This window comes from Anabrus simplex, chromosome 3 (genome assembly GCF_040414725.1).
Source record: "Anabrus simplex isolate iqAnaSimp1 chromosome 3, ASM4041472v1, whole genome shotgun sequence".
Taxonomy (NCBI): domain Eukaryota; kingdom Metazoa; phylum Arthropoda; class Insecta; order Orthoptera; family Tettigoniidae; genus Anabrus; species Anabrus simplex.
In genome coordinates, this window is record NC_090267.1 from 515,687,686 (window position 1) to 515,705,378 (window position 17,693).

The following is a 17,693-nucleotide window of genomic DNA, read 5'->3' on the forward strand; positions in this document are numbered from 1 at the left end:
TACGCTAGACTGGAAGAAACGGTTGAGAAAATAAGTTCACCTCAAAGCAATATGAGTGGGAGCTCGAGAGGGTTAAGCACTCTCTATCCCATTATGTAGTTTAAAAGATAGAATAGATACTAAGTGTCTTTACATTTTAAGGGAAAGTTACATGGTAAAAGGCTTCGGACCTGACCCGAGAGTTAAACTGCTGAGCTAGCAAGAAAAGAAGTTATTAAAAGGCCATTACCTTGTGGTTGAACTGTTGCCCGAAGAAAGAGGCGCTTCCCGCCCCCTGCTACGTACTTTACACACTGAAAGATGTTACTGAAGTGGCCCGGAGACCCGAAAATCAGCAGTTTATATACTCTCGCGGAAAGTTCGAGGCGTTTGAGGAATGAGAACACCCTCCCACAAGAATTTTATTGGTTAGGGTTAAGCAACATATCCAAGTTGAAGAAGATACAGCTGATTGGTCATAAATTAATTAAAGAAATTCGGGATTGGCTAAATTCAAACCTGGCGGAAGGAAGGGGTTAATATTGCCAACATAAACAATAACTGAAAGAAATTTAACAAAGAACAAACTTATAAACACAAAATTTCTTCAAAAACATAGTTCTTTCACTTCACACTAGGGTGCATAATTGTATTTCTTCAGTAGTGCCATCTGGAAGAGAATGTCCACACTTCTTACTACAGGCAAAACAAAAATACATCGAAAACGACCCCGTTCAGAAACTTCAAAATTTACAAGTAGTGACATCTTCTGAGAAACTTGAAAATTTACGCAGTAGATAAAGTTCAGACTTCCTCCAGTAGGGGAGTTTCAACTGGTGCAAAGTTTGAATTAGCGGCATGGAGGTGTACCCCCGGGTACAGTTATTATTATTATTATTATTATTATTATTATTATTATTATTATTATTATTTATTATTTATTATTTACATAGTTTACGCCCACATTGGAGCACTTAAATCAAATCCAAATACATTTACATTAACAAAGAATTAACTGAAGGTTTAGCTTGCATCATCTTCTTCCTTTCCCAAAACCTCTTCATTCTGGCTGACCTGGCTGCCCTTTCTTCATCAGATATGACATATTGTTTGTGTTGTATAGTTTTTAACGACAATCTTATTTGTTTGTTCTTGAGAATCCTTTTTTCTTCTCTATTTTCAATTTGTTTCATTGTAATATTCAGCTCTTCTAAATCATTCTGAACTTCTTTAAACCAATTATTTTTTGTTTTACTTTTCCAAAAGTAATTAAATAGCTGTTTTATTATCCTATTATCATTTAATCTAGAAAGATGACAGAAAAAGGCAATTCTTCTTTTTCTCATCGTATCTATTATAGATTCACTTTCCCTATAAACCACTGTATTAGGCAATAATCTCCATTGTCCATCCACCTGATGTTTTTATTAATGATTGTTCTGAGTATCCTTCTGTCAACCTTTTGCAGTGTATCAGTTGTTGCTTTGGTGTTCAATTTAAATAGTGTTTCACAAGCATAAGTCGCTTCAGGTTTAATGATGGAATAGTAATGTTGAAGTTTAGCATTTATTGAAAGAGATTTTTTCTTGTACGTTGGCCATGTAATTCGTTGTGCTTTTTTTAACTTAAATGTTCTGTTTTCTATTGATGATTTTTCTTTGGTGTTCCAAGTTATAATTTCACCAAGATATTTAAACTTACTCACAATTTTAATTTGTTTGGTATTGGCTAAGGTAATGGTTGGTGCTGTAACAGGGAAGGTTGGCATTATTTCTGTTTTTTCATATGAAATTTGCAATCCAACTTTTCTTGCTATGTTATCAAGTTCTTCTATTTGCAATTTAGCTTCTTCCATATCATTAGCAAGTAGTGCAAGATCATCAGCGAATGCTAAACAATTAAGTCTTATTTTTCTGCCAATCTTGATGTTAGGTTGACACATCTTATTCCATTCCCGCATGATTTTTTCCAACACACAATTAAACAATAATGGTGAGAGTCCATCTCCCTGCCGAAGTCCAGTATTAATGTCAAATGGCTTTGAGAGTTCATTTCTAAATCTGACTTTAGATTTAGTGTTCTTAAGGGTAATTCCAATAAGGTGAATAAGTTTTGGATTACAAGTAATAACTCTCATTATTGTTCTGTATTAGGCATAGATATCAAGGATAGTTTAATAAAAAACCACCTATTCAATACTTTCCACGTTTAATGTGGTTATTATCTACATGATTTTATGTAGACTTATTTAGGTCAGGTACATGTTTCACCCATTATTTTGGGCATCTTCAGCCTGTATACAACCTTTAGGTCAAGGTTTGGGACCTTTTTAATCAATATAAACATACCAATATATACACTATATACAGTATATACATTATATACAATATATACAAACATTAATGAACCCTTAAGATGGGTAATATAAGTTAATACAGTTAAGTTTTTTGGTCCTAATTTATCTAATGTGAAAAATGTCCAAAACTAAAATGGATCTTCTTTTTGGTAAAGAGGATTACATATCGGGGTTTATGTGACCCCTATATCATATCATGTTCTTGATGTACCGTGTCTGTTGACAGGATGTGTCGTCAACAATAAGTGGAGATTTGAACTGATTGTTGATTGTAGGTTGGTCAAGATTGAAAATATAAATTTAAATTAAATGTGTTTTAACTTGGCAGTTCTATTCTGGTTAACTTAAAATGCTCAAAATAAAATGAAATGGATCTTCTTTTTTATCATAAGTCTTGAGAAAGGGCGATATTAAAACTGGGGCTTATTTGACCCACGATTTTCATTTTCGTGTTCTTGACGTAACTAATATTTAAATGTGTTGTCATGCACAAGTGGAGATTTAAAAAACCAATTGTTGTAGGTAGACTGGTCAAGAACGTTGTGAATGAAACTGTTAGCGTCTTGACTTTGGGTCTCATGTAACGTCAAGGAATTGACAAGAGTACAATATTAAGCTGTTTCATAGTTTTAGGCTGCTGCTTAATTGAGAAGGAACATCCTAGACACTTGATACAGTCTTGTATGGATATTGTTCCCGTTGATGTGTTGCTTGGTCTTTGGGAGGGATCTTAAGAATATCTGTAATGAAGTAGAAAAGTAATATTGAATTAAAAATTTAGAGCACGCGTTGTGATAAAATGTATTAAATTAACACCTCTTAACTGTAAAATGACTTACTTGTTCAATTAATATTAGATGGACCTGTCTGTTCTGGCAGCGCCTGTCTTATCAACATTTCTACTCCTGGTGTTGTACTGGTGCGGTAATGGAGGGGCGGAGCATGGAGGGAGAGTGGGGGTAGGCTGGTCTATGGGCGTGTGTGCTATTGCTGGAGGGGATTTTCTAGAAGCGATATGGGCGGGTTTAACTTTTGGCATGGTGGATGAAGCATTTGAGTGTGGAGATTTAAATAATTGAGGGATTTTGTTTTGATCTGAATTCACGATATTAATTAATCTGGGTGTTAATTCGTACAAAGGATTTTTAATTTCATTGACGTCGTTGAGATTTTTATTTTTATTGTAGGTTTGGTCTAAAAAGATGTGTAGATTTTCCAGTTCATTCATTAATTTTCCTTTACCTATGCTTCTAATGATGGTAAGATCTTTCTCTATGGATGTAAAGTGATGGCCCGTTTCTCTCATATGTTGGCTCATCGCTGAGTACTTATTGTGTTTTTGAGCGTTATAATGTTCCAGATATCTCGTGTTAAAGCTCCGGCCAGTTTGTCCGATATAAGAAAAATCACATTGTGTACATGTTAGTTTATATATGCTGGACCTTGAATAATGGTTGCTATTGTGATTGACCTCGTTGTGTTTAAAAAATATGTTTCGATTGGTGTTAACTGTCCTGAAGGCTATATTAATATTGTGCTTCTTTAAAGTATTTGCGATCTGATGGACGGCTGGGTTGTTATATGTAAATGTGGCGAAACTAGTTTTTTAAGGTTTTTCTGGGACGAGATTAGTGAACAATTTAATTTTGATTTTATTAATCAAACGGTTGACCATATCTATTTTAAACCCGTTGAGTTGAGCAAGATTCCTTATGTACTTCAGTTCAGTTTTTAAATTGTTGGGAGAAAGAGGAATTTTAAAAGCTCTATAAATTAAATTATAGAAAGAGGCTTGTTTTTGGGACTTGGCGTGTAGGGATGAATTCATAATAGTTAAGGGAGAGTGTGTAGGTTTCCTGTATATTTGAAAATCGAAGGTATTATGTCCGCGTGTAATAGTTAAGTCCAAAAAGTTTAATGAGTTCCTAACCTCATCCTCTTTAGTAAACTTAACACTGGGATCAATTTTGTTTAGGGACTCCAAGATCTCGTCATCATTTGAGCACTTTGGCTAGTTCACCACAATGTTTGGCTTTACTTTGTCAGCCAGCTTAGGCCAGGGGCAGAAGTCCTTGTCCACATCTCGCCCTGATCAGATTGGATTGATGCACATTGTTTCAGGGGGATGCTCCAGCTGCTCACTGATTTAGCGCTTATTGCATAAGAATGTGATGAAGAAACTTTGACTGACTTGTTGCAGTGGCTAACACCTACCCTTGTCCTTATTCCAGACTGGTGCTAGGATTTTCATTATATATCTTGGCTGGTTATATGCTTAGTATAACTTGGTTTAGTAAACAAAACTAATGGTATACCAGGCTGTAGTCATCTCTGTGGCTGTGAAACGTGGACCTAATACCGCTGTGACGTCAAAAAGCTTGAGCGCTTTCACCAACAAAAACTATGCTCCATCATGAACATCAAGTGGAAAAACTACGTCTATAATGTTGAAGTTCTCAAGAAAGCATGTGCTAAGAGTGTAGAAGCATTGGTCGTTGGCCATTGCCTCAGTTGGGCAGGACATGTGTGCCGTATGAATGACACCATACTACCGCGCCAGATCCTCTATGGTGAACTTGGCACCGGTTCAAGACCACGGGGTGTCCTCCTGAGACGTTTCAAAGACTAACTGAAACAAACCTTAAAGATGGCTGAAATAAACCCACAAGCCTTGGAAACAATTCCCAAGGACCGTTTACTTTGGCGGCAAAGTGTCTATGCCTCAGTTCAACACTTTCAACAAGAACGCCGCAGACATGAAGATATTAAGCGACAGGAATGCAAACTTCGCCAAACCCAGCCAAGATCTCCCCCATCCCTCAGTTGCGCGGTGTGTGGACGTATGTTCTATGCAAGAATTGGCCTGTACAGTCACTGGAAGTTTAAACACAAACTGCTGGGAATCGAAGCTCACTTAGCCAGGAAATCTGTAAACTCGGAAATGAGTAATTGCCGCCGCCACCGACAACGAATACAGTACCCTGAGGTCATTAAGTTAAAATGCACATTTTTTAGTCGTAAATTTTCAGATAAGAAAGCTAACAGGAGTGAAATATTATACATGTTTAGGAAAATGATGGAGAGCAGGGACTTACTGTGTAAGCATACATGGATAGAGTACTTCTTTTGGTACCTTATATGGTCTCGGTGCCAGCAATCATCATGGCTGTCTGACTTTATTGATGGCCATTCTGAAGGGCTTAGCTGATGTACCGTCAAATGGGGTGAATTTGACTGCTGGAGTGAAGTTGACTAAAAAGTTGAAAAATGCTTTCATGTTCATTGATTACAATGCAACAAATTGCAAATAGAGAAGAGAAACATATTCTGAAGAACAAACATATGAGACTTAAACTGAAAACTTTGCAACAAATCTGATGAAGAAAGGTCAGCCAGGTTGGAAAGAATGAAGAGGTTTGCGAAGAAGAGGAAGATGATGAAGGCTAAATTCCCAGTTAATTCTTAATTCTTTGAAGATTTAGATGTATATGGTGGGTGTAAAAAATGTAAATAAATATTCATTATTGATGAAAACACTTTTATTAGAGAAGCAGAGCAATGTTCAAAAGTTCTGTAACAATGTATAGTTATTTAATATCATCATCATTATATTCTAAAAGCTCAGCCTTGTCGCTGCAGCCACAGTTGTCTATCTTGAGCCAGTCTTTTCAACTCAGCGTAGGTCTTGCACTTCATCCTCAGAAGCAGGTTCTTGAAGTACGACACTCTTCCTCTTTTTCCAGCAATCATTTCTTCAGTGATATTACAAAGGAACTCCTCATACCGCAGAATGTGACCAATACATTTTAATTTCCGTTTTTCAGTTTCAGTTATCAGATTCTGTTCTTCTCTTATCTCTCTAAGTTTTCAGTCAACTTCACCCCAGCAATCAAATTCACATTTGATGGTAGATTTCCCAACTTCAAAATGTGGCGATGTACTGGACATCTTCTCCAGAGCTTCGCTTGCATCATCAGTAGTTGGAGGATTTCTCTTCATTGCTCATTACCTGCATGAAAATATTATAATTTCCGCTGTTGTTTTGATAATTTTCAAAAATTCTTTGTTTTGACCGATCCTCTGTAAAAACTGCAGCATTACACACATAGTCAACCCATGATATTTTCGGCAATTTTTATAGCTCGACATTTCAGATATGTCGGTTTTCATTTTTTGGTTGCTTTACTGTTGGTAGTGTCTGAGCTTCAAACCCTTCTAGCAAACTAACGAATGTGCAAATTGTCAAAAAAATTAGGAGAGCTGAAACAAGTTGTGATTACTCATGTGGATTCAAATTGTATATTTAATGATTGGTTTTACACGTTAGCCATACACAACAAGCTGCAGATGTGGGAATTTGTCAGAGGGTACACATTATATATACCGTAAATAATAAAATCTGGACCAAAACTTCAGAACTACATGTTCCCTAGTTGGTCACTTTTGCTAGCTAGCCATTGTAATACAAGGGAGCCACGAACCTACTACGCTGGCGTAGCAGGGGGAGAGGTGATACTCCCACGTGGTGCGTCCCAGGTGGCGGATAGGGGGGTCCTAACCGGCTTGCCGGCGGACTTGAGGGAAATAAAATACCTCTCGCGGACCAAACACACTACCCCCGGGTGGTGGGAGACGCACATGTAGAATACACCCGCGGTATCCCCTGCCTGTCGTAAGAGGCGACTAAAAGGGGCCAAGGGGCTCTCAATTTGGGAGCATGGGTTGGCGACTATGGGGCCCTTAGCTGAGTCTTGGCATTGCTTCCACCTACTTGTGCCAGGCTCCTCCCTTTCGTCTATCCTGTTCGACCTCCCTTGGTCAACTCTTGTTTTCTTCCGACCCCGACGGTATTAGAGCATTCGAGGGCTAGGGAGTCTTTCATTTTCACGCCCTTCGTGGCCGTTGCCTTTCTTTGTCCATTACTTGATTTTTCGAAGTGACGGATCTCTTCTTTCTTCTTTTTTCTCTCTCTTTACCCCCTGTGGGTGGGGGACGCAGACGAATAACACACCCACTGTATCCCCTGCCTGTCGTGAGAGGCGACTAAAAGGGGCGACCAACGGATGAATGAATTAGAACCATGAAACTACTTTTGATTCGTACCATTACGCGGGGAACACCATGGGTTGCCTGTACTTGCAAGTAGTACCACTAAGTTAGGTACGAAATAGGTTTGTGATTAGTAGCAGTAAAGAGGCTGGCCTTGGGGTTTCCAGTACCCGTGCGTCGTACCCATGTGAGCAGCACTGCGGTTTTGAGCATAGCCTGTGAGTTGTACCACTATATGAGCGGCACCGTGGGTCTGCGTTGCCTGTGATTAGTACCCACTATGTGAGGAACACCACAGGAATACCGGCACCCGTGACGAGTACACCTAGGTGAGGAACCTCATCGGTTTGCGTTGGCTATGAGTGGCGCCATTGTGTGAGAAACACCACAGGTCTGTGTTCCCTGTACGAAGTGCAATATTTGTGAGTAGTACCATCTTGTGTGGAACACCGTGAGTCTTTGCTACTTTTGATTCGTACCCCAACATGACAAATACCATGGTTCTACTTTACTCGCGACAAGTACCATTCTGTGGGGCCATAGACGTGGATTTTGCACCCCTTTAGACATCAAGCATCATTGTGCTTTATAAAGTGGTCCCTTGGTCAGTAATACTGTTATTTACGATCTTTTTTTTAGGGTGATCCACTGTTTTTTGTTCATGTCCATTCATTCTTCATGACATTTATTTTATTTTGGTCAGTGGATAAATTTGAACGTTTTGTTATTTCATTTCGTACCATTAGGGGCCGATGACCTCGATGTTAGGCCCCTTTAAACAACAACAATCATCATCATCATCATCATCATCATCATCAATACCAGGTAGAATACACTTCTCAAAAACAAAAAACAATATTTTTGGCTGCAGCCGACAAGTTGGACAATTGCTTTACAAAAAGTAACAATAACATAGAGTGACTAACATAGAGTGAGAGTGTCTTGATGGTGTTGTCTTCTTGTATTGTGAAATAAATGTCCTGTAGTATATAACAGACAAATGATCCGATAAGCCTCCTGTAGACTGACTAATGTTCTGATAGTATTGTGCTCCCTGGGTACTCTTGTTTGTCCTTATTGGAAATGAGATACTCATATCTGTGGTACTTTACCTTTCAGATGTAACCTTGAATGATTTTGCGAACTGTTCCATCTCCTCTGGCAAGGGCCGATTAAAGAAAGCTGCATCAAACAACGTAGCACGTGAAGGTGGGTATACTTTTATTAAAATTTATTAATATCTATTCTTAATTCAGATAACTTATTAGTAGGGCTCGGAAATTGAGAAAAAATCCTTTGTTTTTCTCAAGTGTCTGAAGATGAGGCCCAACATATGTTCATTCTGGGTCATTGTAGGCCAGAAAAGGGTGGGTTTTATTTATCCTTTTATAGCATTTTCTTTAGGTCTTACCGGCAACTTCACCTTCTTTTGACTACATTCTCAATTCGAATCATCATTAGTTTGTCCATTACCTCTTAAACTTCTTTTCTCTAGTAAATACATATATTGAACCATATATGACAAGAGGGAAATGAAATGAAAAATGAAACTATTGCTTGAAAAAAACCAGGGGCATCAAATTATGTGCAAGATAAGTGAAATGCTGAAAAGAGAAGTGTGAATCTTTAACATCCGTTGATGTGGAGAGACTTTTCTCAATGTTTTGCAATGTATTGTCTGAAACCCGACGATCATTTACACGTAAAAGCCTGGAGATGTACTGCAAAGCCAAGTGAGGTAAGGTTTCTGAATTCCAATTTCTGTAACCCTAATGTGGTTAAGCCAAATATGATTCCAGTTATACTAACTTCAATTTCTTTCTCCAGAATGCTCATTGCAGGTTTGCTGTATTCATTCTAGCTGGAAAAAATATTTAATTATAAATTCTGCAAGTACTCTTTTATTACTGTATGTTAATATAAAAATTTATAACTTGTGAAAGATGAAGTATTTTGCTCAAATATTTTTGCACACCAGCAGAATTTTGCATTTTTCATTATATTCATTCATTAAATATATCATTAAAACTAAAATTATGAATGAATTTCTATCACATTTTAATGTCCTTTTTCCCAGTTATAGGTCTTTTTTAAAAATATTCTTAAGTCTTTTTATAGGTTTGTAAGGCAATTTCTTCTTCTTCTTCTTCTTCTTCTTCTTCTTCTTAAGACGCCGTCTCCGAGCGGAGGTTGGCGATCCATGTAACTAGCTCTGATCTTGACAGCGCAGAATGGAATGCCATTTCTGAAGTACAGCAGTGCCATCTTCGAAGGTCTTTCAGCCATGAATTTCTTCTTCTCCCAACAGATCTCTTCCCCTGTATCTTCCCTTCGATAATAAGCTGTAATAACTGATACCTCTCACCTCCCATGATATGTCCTAGGTATTGCGTTTTCCTCTGTTTTATGGTGAGCAGTAGTTCTTTTTGCTTTTTCATCTGACGAAGGACCTTGGCATTTGAGATTTTTGTTACCCAGGATATCCGCAAGAGACGGCGAATACAGGAACATTTCGAAGGCGTCAATACATTTTTCTATGATTGGATCCAGAGTCCAGCTTTCACATCCATATAGGAGAACAGAAAATATATAGCAGCGGATTATACGAATTTGTAGTTGGAGACTGAGATATGACCTCACAAAGAATTTCTTCATGGTAATGAATTGTTTCCTGGCCTGCTCAATTCTAGATATTATCTCCCGTTTGGAGTTACATTGGTCATCCAAGATGGTACCGAGATATTTGAGAGAAGACACTTGCTTAACTATTTTATCTTTTCTTGTGAGATTTGTCCGAATTGTCTTCTTGGGGAACACCATCAGTTTCGTTTTTGAGGGGTTAACATATAATCCAAACTCTTCACTGTGCTGAACTAAGGAGTTTATCATGCACTGAAGGGCAGGCATGTCATCAGCTATGACAACAGTATCATCTGCATATCTGATGTTGATGATTTTCCCGTTAATTTTGATCCCACCATAGTCTACCAATGTTTCTTTAAAGATTGCGTTTGAGTAAATGTTAAACAACAGAGGTGACAGTACACAACCCTGGTGGATGCCCTTCCTGATCGAAGCAGTTTCTGAAGTTCCTTGGTCAGTTTTGACATTTGCGAACTGATTCTAGTACAGGTTACTGATTATACGTAAGTCACCAGAGTCATTACCTGTTGATCTCAGAATCTCTATCAGCTTATTGTGCCTGACACAATCGAAAGCTTTTTTTACAGTCTATAAAACAGGCATAGACATCAACATTCATATCTCTGCACCTCTGTAACAACACATTTAACGAGAAGAGTGCCTCACATGTACCAACGCCATTTCGGAAACCAAACTGATTCTGATCCATGTGGGATTCACATTTTTTATATATTCTAGTGTGAATGATTCGCAAGAATATTTTGAGCACGTGAGACATCAAACTTATACGATAATCATCGCACTGAGATGAGTTAGGCTTCTTCGGTAGTGATATGAAGGTTGATTTCAGCCATTCTGATGGTATTTCTCCTGATACATATATTTGATTGAATAATGATGTTAAGATATTGAGGCCGATAGATTCCTGTTCTGTTATTACTTTGAGAACTTCAGCGTACACACCGTCAGGTCCAGTTGCTTTACCATTCTTTTGAAGTTTTACGGCATGTTTAAGGCAATTTATAGGTCTTCAACTTATTGTCACCATCCCCTTTTCCTGTTACTTGGATCAGGTACGACCACCATAATCGTTCATCACCTTGTGTGATCCAACAGTCATTAAGTCCAAAGTATTGTAACATCTCATTGTCTGTTCTAGTATGCAGTCCCTCTTATCTGTACCTCATTCCATGTTAAGAAAACAGTATTATGGACCTACAAGGAGTGAACACACCACCTCGGAGTCTCCCATGATTCCTCGTGATTAAGGGATATTATAGATAGATAAAAAGGATCAGGCATTTTGGCCCGTGAGTTATTAAAATAACTACATAACATATTCTTTTTCATAAATACATTCGTATGGGGGGAGCACAATGGCAGGAACATCCATCGCATTGTTGCCTTCCTTCATTTTCCTTCTTCTGTGTTATTCTGGTACAAGCCTCGTGTAGTCTCTCACTCTGTGAACCACAGGCAGTTCACTTCTGTAGTGAAGTCATCTAGAGTATTTATTTGTTGCGTGTGTGTTTAGGCTTTATATCAGTGCGTAACTGTCTTGTGTTGAGTGAGAGTTATGCGATAATCCTACGTATGTGATTTCTTCTTTTAACCTTAATACTGTGATCTTCTGTAGAGTCATCTGCAGAATTTATTTGTTGCACCTGTTTTCTAGCCTTTTGCCTGGACAAATTTATTAAAATGCAATTAAATGCATCCCTCGAGCCCACAAAAATTATTTCTCAATTTTCTCTCCCAGTTTGCCTTACCCTTCAATGATGCGGTTTATTATGTGCCGTAGTTTACTTCTGATTTTGTACAAACCAAAAATAGCCCCTGTAAACCCCACGTCCACTTTAGTTCATAAAACAAACTTATAGCTTTTTCTTCCGCTTTTTGTCTTGAACTTATTTACTGAATTTCACAAATTTATGTGCCACCATTTTCCCGTGTTGGTGTTGAGCAGAGCCTTTCGATATGGCAACCCTGTTATAAGAGCAGTACTGTTTTCTTAACATGGAATGAACTGTAGTCTGTTTTCTGACTGCTTCAATTGGCACTTTGTCTTCTAGTTGCCACATAGAGTAACTGGTTTGGTGTTCAGAGTTTGTGACAATTTGTATCAAATGCTTTTGATACCTCAAGAAATGTAATGCTGGAGTTTTTTTTTTCTTTTTATTTGCATCTTGTAGTCAGCTGCCTACAAGTGAAGAGCTAAGGGCATTGAAACAAAACCACTTTGCTATTCTGATGAATTTGTCTAAGCTTTCTTGCAATAAAACTTAATAATTGCAATAAAAGTAATGATTTTGACACATTGTAGTTCATTAACCACTTTTGTTAAAACTCTGTAAGCACTTCAATATTCATTCCTTTCATTACATGGTGAACTACTGCTTCGCTTGCAAGAGATTCCTCATCCTCAACCTCAGGTTATCAGAACAGTGGTAATCATCCAAGCATTGGGGATTTTCTATGCTACTGATTTCGGAAAGAAGTCAAAACAACAGTGTGAGTGGGCGACGCAGACGAAGAACACACCCATCCCCTGCCTGTCATAAGAGGTGACTAAAAGGGGCGACCAAGGGATGATTGCATTAGAACTATGAAACTACTTGTGATTAGTACCATCATGCGGGAACAGCATGGGTCGCCTTTACATGCAAGTAGTACCACTATGTTAGGTACACAATAGGTAGTTCACTGTGGTTTTACAGTATCTGTGATTAGCACCACTATATACGGAACACCACGGGGTTATGTTGCCTGTGAGTGGCACCATTATGTGAGAAACAGCATACGTCTGTATTACCTGTGTGACATACAATACTCGTGAGTAGTACCATAACGTATGGAACACCACGAGTCTACGCTACTTTTCATTAGTACCGCAACATGAGAAATACCATGGTTCTACTTTACTAACAATAAGTACCATTATGAGGGGCCATTGACCTGGATATTGGACTCCTTTAGACGACAAGCATTATCGATTCAGGATTGTGCTTCAGAAGCAGTCCCTTGGTCAGAAAAACTATTGTTCCAAGATAATTTCTGGGAAGGTGGGGCATTGTGGGTCAGATGCACTGATTGTTTTAAGTTCATAATCATTGTTCATTGTCATCTTTTTGAATTCTAGTCAGTGGATCGATTTTGGAATTATTTTTAACTTTCAGAATTGTGAGTTGGATCCGCTATTTTAAATTCATATTCATCCATTCATTTTTCATCATGTTCTGAATTCTGGTCAGTGGATGAATTTTGGACTTTTAAATTGTCATTACATTTCGTCTCATTTCGTACCATTAAGGGCCGATGACCTAGATTTTAGGCCCCTTTACACAACAAGCATCATCATCAAAACAGCAGAAGAATGATTTCTTCATAAACTGCTTGCTACTAGCAACAGATCTTGTACACTAACGTCTGAAGCCATCTCAAGACGTCTCAGCTGAACGCTGCATTTTAGGAATGATTTTACCGGGCGAGTTGGCCGTGCAGTTACAGGCGCGCTACTGTGAACTTGCATCCTGGGAGATAGTGGGTTCGAGCCCCACTGTTGGCAGCTCTGAAGATGGCTTTTCGTGGTTTCCCATTTTCATACCAGGCAAATGCTGGGACTGTACCTTAATTAAGGACATGGCCGCTTCCTTCCCACTCCTAGGCCTAGGCTTTTCCTATCCCATCATCGCCATACTACCTATCTGTGTCGATGGGACATAAAGCAAATTGTAAAAAAAAAATTTAAATCAGTTAATCCCAATTGTTTTGGATAAATGGGACTCTGTTGTAGTGCTTTATTGTTCCTGAAGACTGTTTTTGTCTTTCAGTTTGCATTTCTGTACTACACTGTTCCACAGCCTCAGAAAATTATCCATGGCACACCCTTCAGAAACATTTATATGACTAATAATTAGGAAATGTATGGTAATCATATTTGTATTAATAATTCGATTGTGCATTTATTAACAAGATATGAACTTGAATTCACTGTAGAAAAGACATGTTTCTGTTGCTATTAAAGTAAATGAAAGTCTCCCTAGACCTCAAATGCTCTAATACCATCGGGATCGAAAAAGAACAAGAGTTGTCCATTGGAGGTTGGATAAGATAAATGAAAGTGAGGAGCCAAGTAAGTGGAAGCAATGCCAGGACTCAGCTGAGGATCCCGTGGTCACCAACCCATGCCCCCAAGTTAAGAGCCCCTGGGCCCCCTTTTAACCACCTCTTATGACAGGCAGGGCATATCATGAGAGTTATTCTTATTTGATAAAAGGAATTGAAGGCAATATGAAACCACGGAAGTACAGCATCTATCATGTCAGCCCGATTTTCATTGAAGAAAAACCGATCATTACAATAACGTAAGCAGTAGAAAAGTAATATTGTTCTCCATTTCAATAAAGTAATCCGTATGTTATCAAAAGATTAAATTTGTAGAGTATAAAGTTAATATTAAACAAGTAGCCTACTAATTTAATATTGATATTTTACCTTCAGTCAACATGGGCCTATAATATTATGAGTAGGCAGCTGTGGCGTTGAGCCAACCAATCACAGAACAGCACCCAAGAAACATGATGCTCTAAATTCAGACCAAATTGATTCTTGAGGGAGGAGCGGAGAGAGGAGGGATGAATGAAATGCCGGCATGAACACCACTATTGAAATATAGGGTTTGTTTTGCATCTCTCAGCTTCCCGTGTGAAGAAATAGGAGTGATGAGTGCTGACTGAGGAGTAATCAACCTGGCATGTTTGTACTCTTACTTGTCAAAAATGCATGTATCTCCTCTTTAAGTTCAAACACTTGTTAATGTGTGTTCTAATCCCATTTCCTGGCACAAAAGTTTTTTTAAAAAGGCCACAAATTTAGGGGCTAAAGTTTGAAGAAGTTCACGATGATTATTACTTCATCCAGCACAGTTTTCAGAGGAGATGGCGAAGACTCATCAACAGTAGCTTCACTGGGAATGAGAGACTGATTTCTTCATAGGTTAAAATTTACTTTGTGTAAATGACTTCGGCAGTCATAGAAGCCTGTACAAACATGTAGATTCCATTGTTATTCATAACAGAGTACGTATTCGTTTGTCACATGAAATATTTCTTCACGGGAGGCTTGCTGGGGTAGTTACATGCGTAAAAATAAGAAATTAGTTGCAAATAAAAAAAGTAAACTCGTGTCCTCATTCCAAGGTGGTGCAGCTCTTTTGAGGCACACCCCCAATGCAGGTAAGCTCCATGTCCATTTTAAATGACATGTCAGTGGTGGTAGCAGAACCCGATTTTTGAAACTTATACTAGTAACTTCAGCCTTGACTTTCTTGACTTAATTTCTGTCACTCCTCGGTGGAACATAAGGCTCATACGAGAGCTCTCTCTTAGACTCGATTTCCCAACCAGTGCTGCCTATACCACAGTAGCTAGCTCCCTGGGGATTCCATTCAAGACCTGTTTCGATATGTTGTCAGAAGCTCAGTGCAGTGTGTGACCTGTCCATGTATATTCTTTCATCTGGACTTTAGGCATGTGTTGTTGGGTGCCCTTATGCAATTCTTGATCCAAAATTATGCTAGGACATCGCACTCGTAGTTGCTGCTGGGCCCGCAGTCGTTCCATCACTGTATGTAGACGATTTAGTTCTACATTACAGCTTCGGAAAGGTGGCGTTTGCTGAGAGACAGTTACAGCAAGCTATTAACTGAGTCGACAGATGGGCCCTGCAACGTGGTTTTTGATTTTCAGCGGCGAAAACCTCAGTTGTACACTTCTGTCGACATCGCCTTGTGCATTATGAACCAGAGCTCCGCTTCCGAAACAGTGTCTTACCAGTGGTAGATACCTGCAGATTCCTGGGTCTCCATTTTGATAAGAGACTCGTGGCAGCCCCACATCCATCAGTTGAAGGTTGCCTGCATGAAGAGACTTAACATGGTTAAGTTTCTCAGTGGCACTTCGTAGGGGGCTGACCACGCAATGCTGCTATGATTCTATGCGGGGCTTTACGCCATCTTATAAGGTCTGCAGTTTGCACTGGTTTACGAAAGAAACCATTTTCTTATGTGTACCGACTCGTTAAGTTCTCTGCAGTCTATTGAAACCTGTTTTTTGCAACACCCACTGGTGCAGCAGATTCATGACCTAGCCAGATTAAGTGATGCTGGCACCAGAATCACTTTTGTGTGGCTTCCAAGCCACATCGGGATTGTGAGAAATGAACTTGCAGTTAAAGCTGCAAAGGAATCGGTACTTTTACGTCCAAGACCTATGAATGTACCTGCTAAAAATATTTGTTCTCAGTTACGTCAAACCATCTTGGCGTCCTGGGAATCGGAGTGGCTAGCCATTTGAAATCCCAACAAGCTGGGAGCAATTAAGAAGACAGTCACGGTGTGGCGGTCCTCTTTTCGGCCTTCACGGAGAGAGGCCATAGTATTGTGTAGGCTGGACGTCATGGACGATCTACGCACTCTTATCTCCTAAAGAGGGAAGATCCCGCAGTGTGTTCTTGTTGTGCCGACTTCACCGTGGCCCACGTCCTCGCAGAGTGCACCGATCTCTCTGGCCTAAGACAGAGCCTCGGCCTGCACGAAACACTCGAACGATTAGCTGATGACACGACTACTGGTGATCTCGTCATCCTCTGTATGTGCGACAGTGGATTAATCAAGGGTATGTAAATTACAAGTGTACTGTTACTCAGGGAACCCATGTTCCCTTTTGATTCGTTAGTAATTTTTTGGCTTAATTCTATAATTTTTGTTTTATTTTGTACTTTGTTTCCAAATTCCTTCATTGATTAAATAATTTTGTTTTATTTTAAATTTCCTTCCCACTTCATTTGTTCAGAGAGGATGATTACCTAGTTGTACTTCCTCTTAAAACAAAAATACCGAACTTGATAGCTGCAGTCGCTAAGTGCGGCCAGTATCCAGTAATCGGGAGATAGTGGGTTCGAGCCCCAATGTCGGCAGCCCTGAAGATGGTTTTTCGTGGTTTCCCATTTTCGGGGCTGTGCCTTAATTAAGGCTATGGCCGCATCCTTCCAATTTCTAGGCCTTTTGTATCCCATCGTTGCCACAAGACCTATCTGTGTCGGTGCAACGTAAAGCAAATAGCAAAAACAAAAACAAAAAAAACAAAACAAGAATCACCACCACCTTGTAGGATGTTTCTTAAACGTTTGTTGGTGAAGGTGTGGATTTTGCATATTATATCTCCATTCCCCTTTCATGTCTTCCATATACAGAAGAGTACTGATTTCATAGTCGACTCAAAGATCCTTAATTTTGGCATCATCGTCAGTTCTCAATGCTTCCACACTGGTTGGAGCTGGGTGAAGGCCCCTTTGGCCTCCTATATTGGATATCTTAATTTGCCCATCCATTACTGGAAATAATGATTCCTAAATAACAGAGGTGGTCAGCTTGTTCTATCTCATTTTCTAATAACAGTAGGTTTATTATGTTTTGGGCATTTACGCTTAGCTCCTTGTTCTTGACAAAGTATATTTTGAGCTGCACTCTGTATGTTTCTGTTTCAAGGTCTTACATCTTATCAAACGTGTACCTAAATGAATGGGACAGTAGGCATAATTCATAGGAAATGTGGCCAGCCATTATCATCAAAACTACGTATGGGATCTTTCCCATTTTGTTTCTCGG

General features: G+C 39.0%; 1 protein-coding gene across 1 annotated transcript in view; it reads left to right on the plus strand.

Annotated features, from left to right (window-relative positions):
- The window catches only part of fsd (fates-shifted), a 119,112-nt gene that overhangs the window by 11,350 nt on the left and 90,069 nt on the right, over positions 1 to 17,693 (plus strand). Inside the window, exon 2 of the mRNA XM_067143702.2 lies at positions 8,504 to 8,593. Coding sequence (XP_066999803.1) covers positions 8,504 to 8,593 — 90 coding nt within the window. The remainder of the gene's footprint in view (positions 1 to 8,503; positions 8,594 to 17,693) is intronic.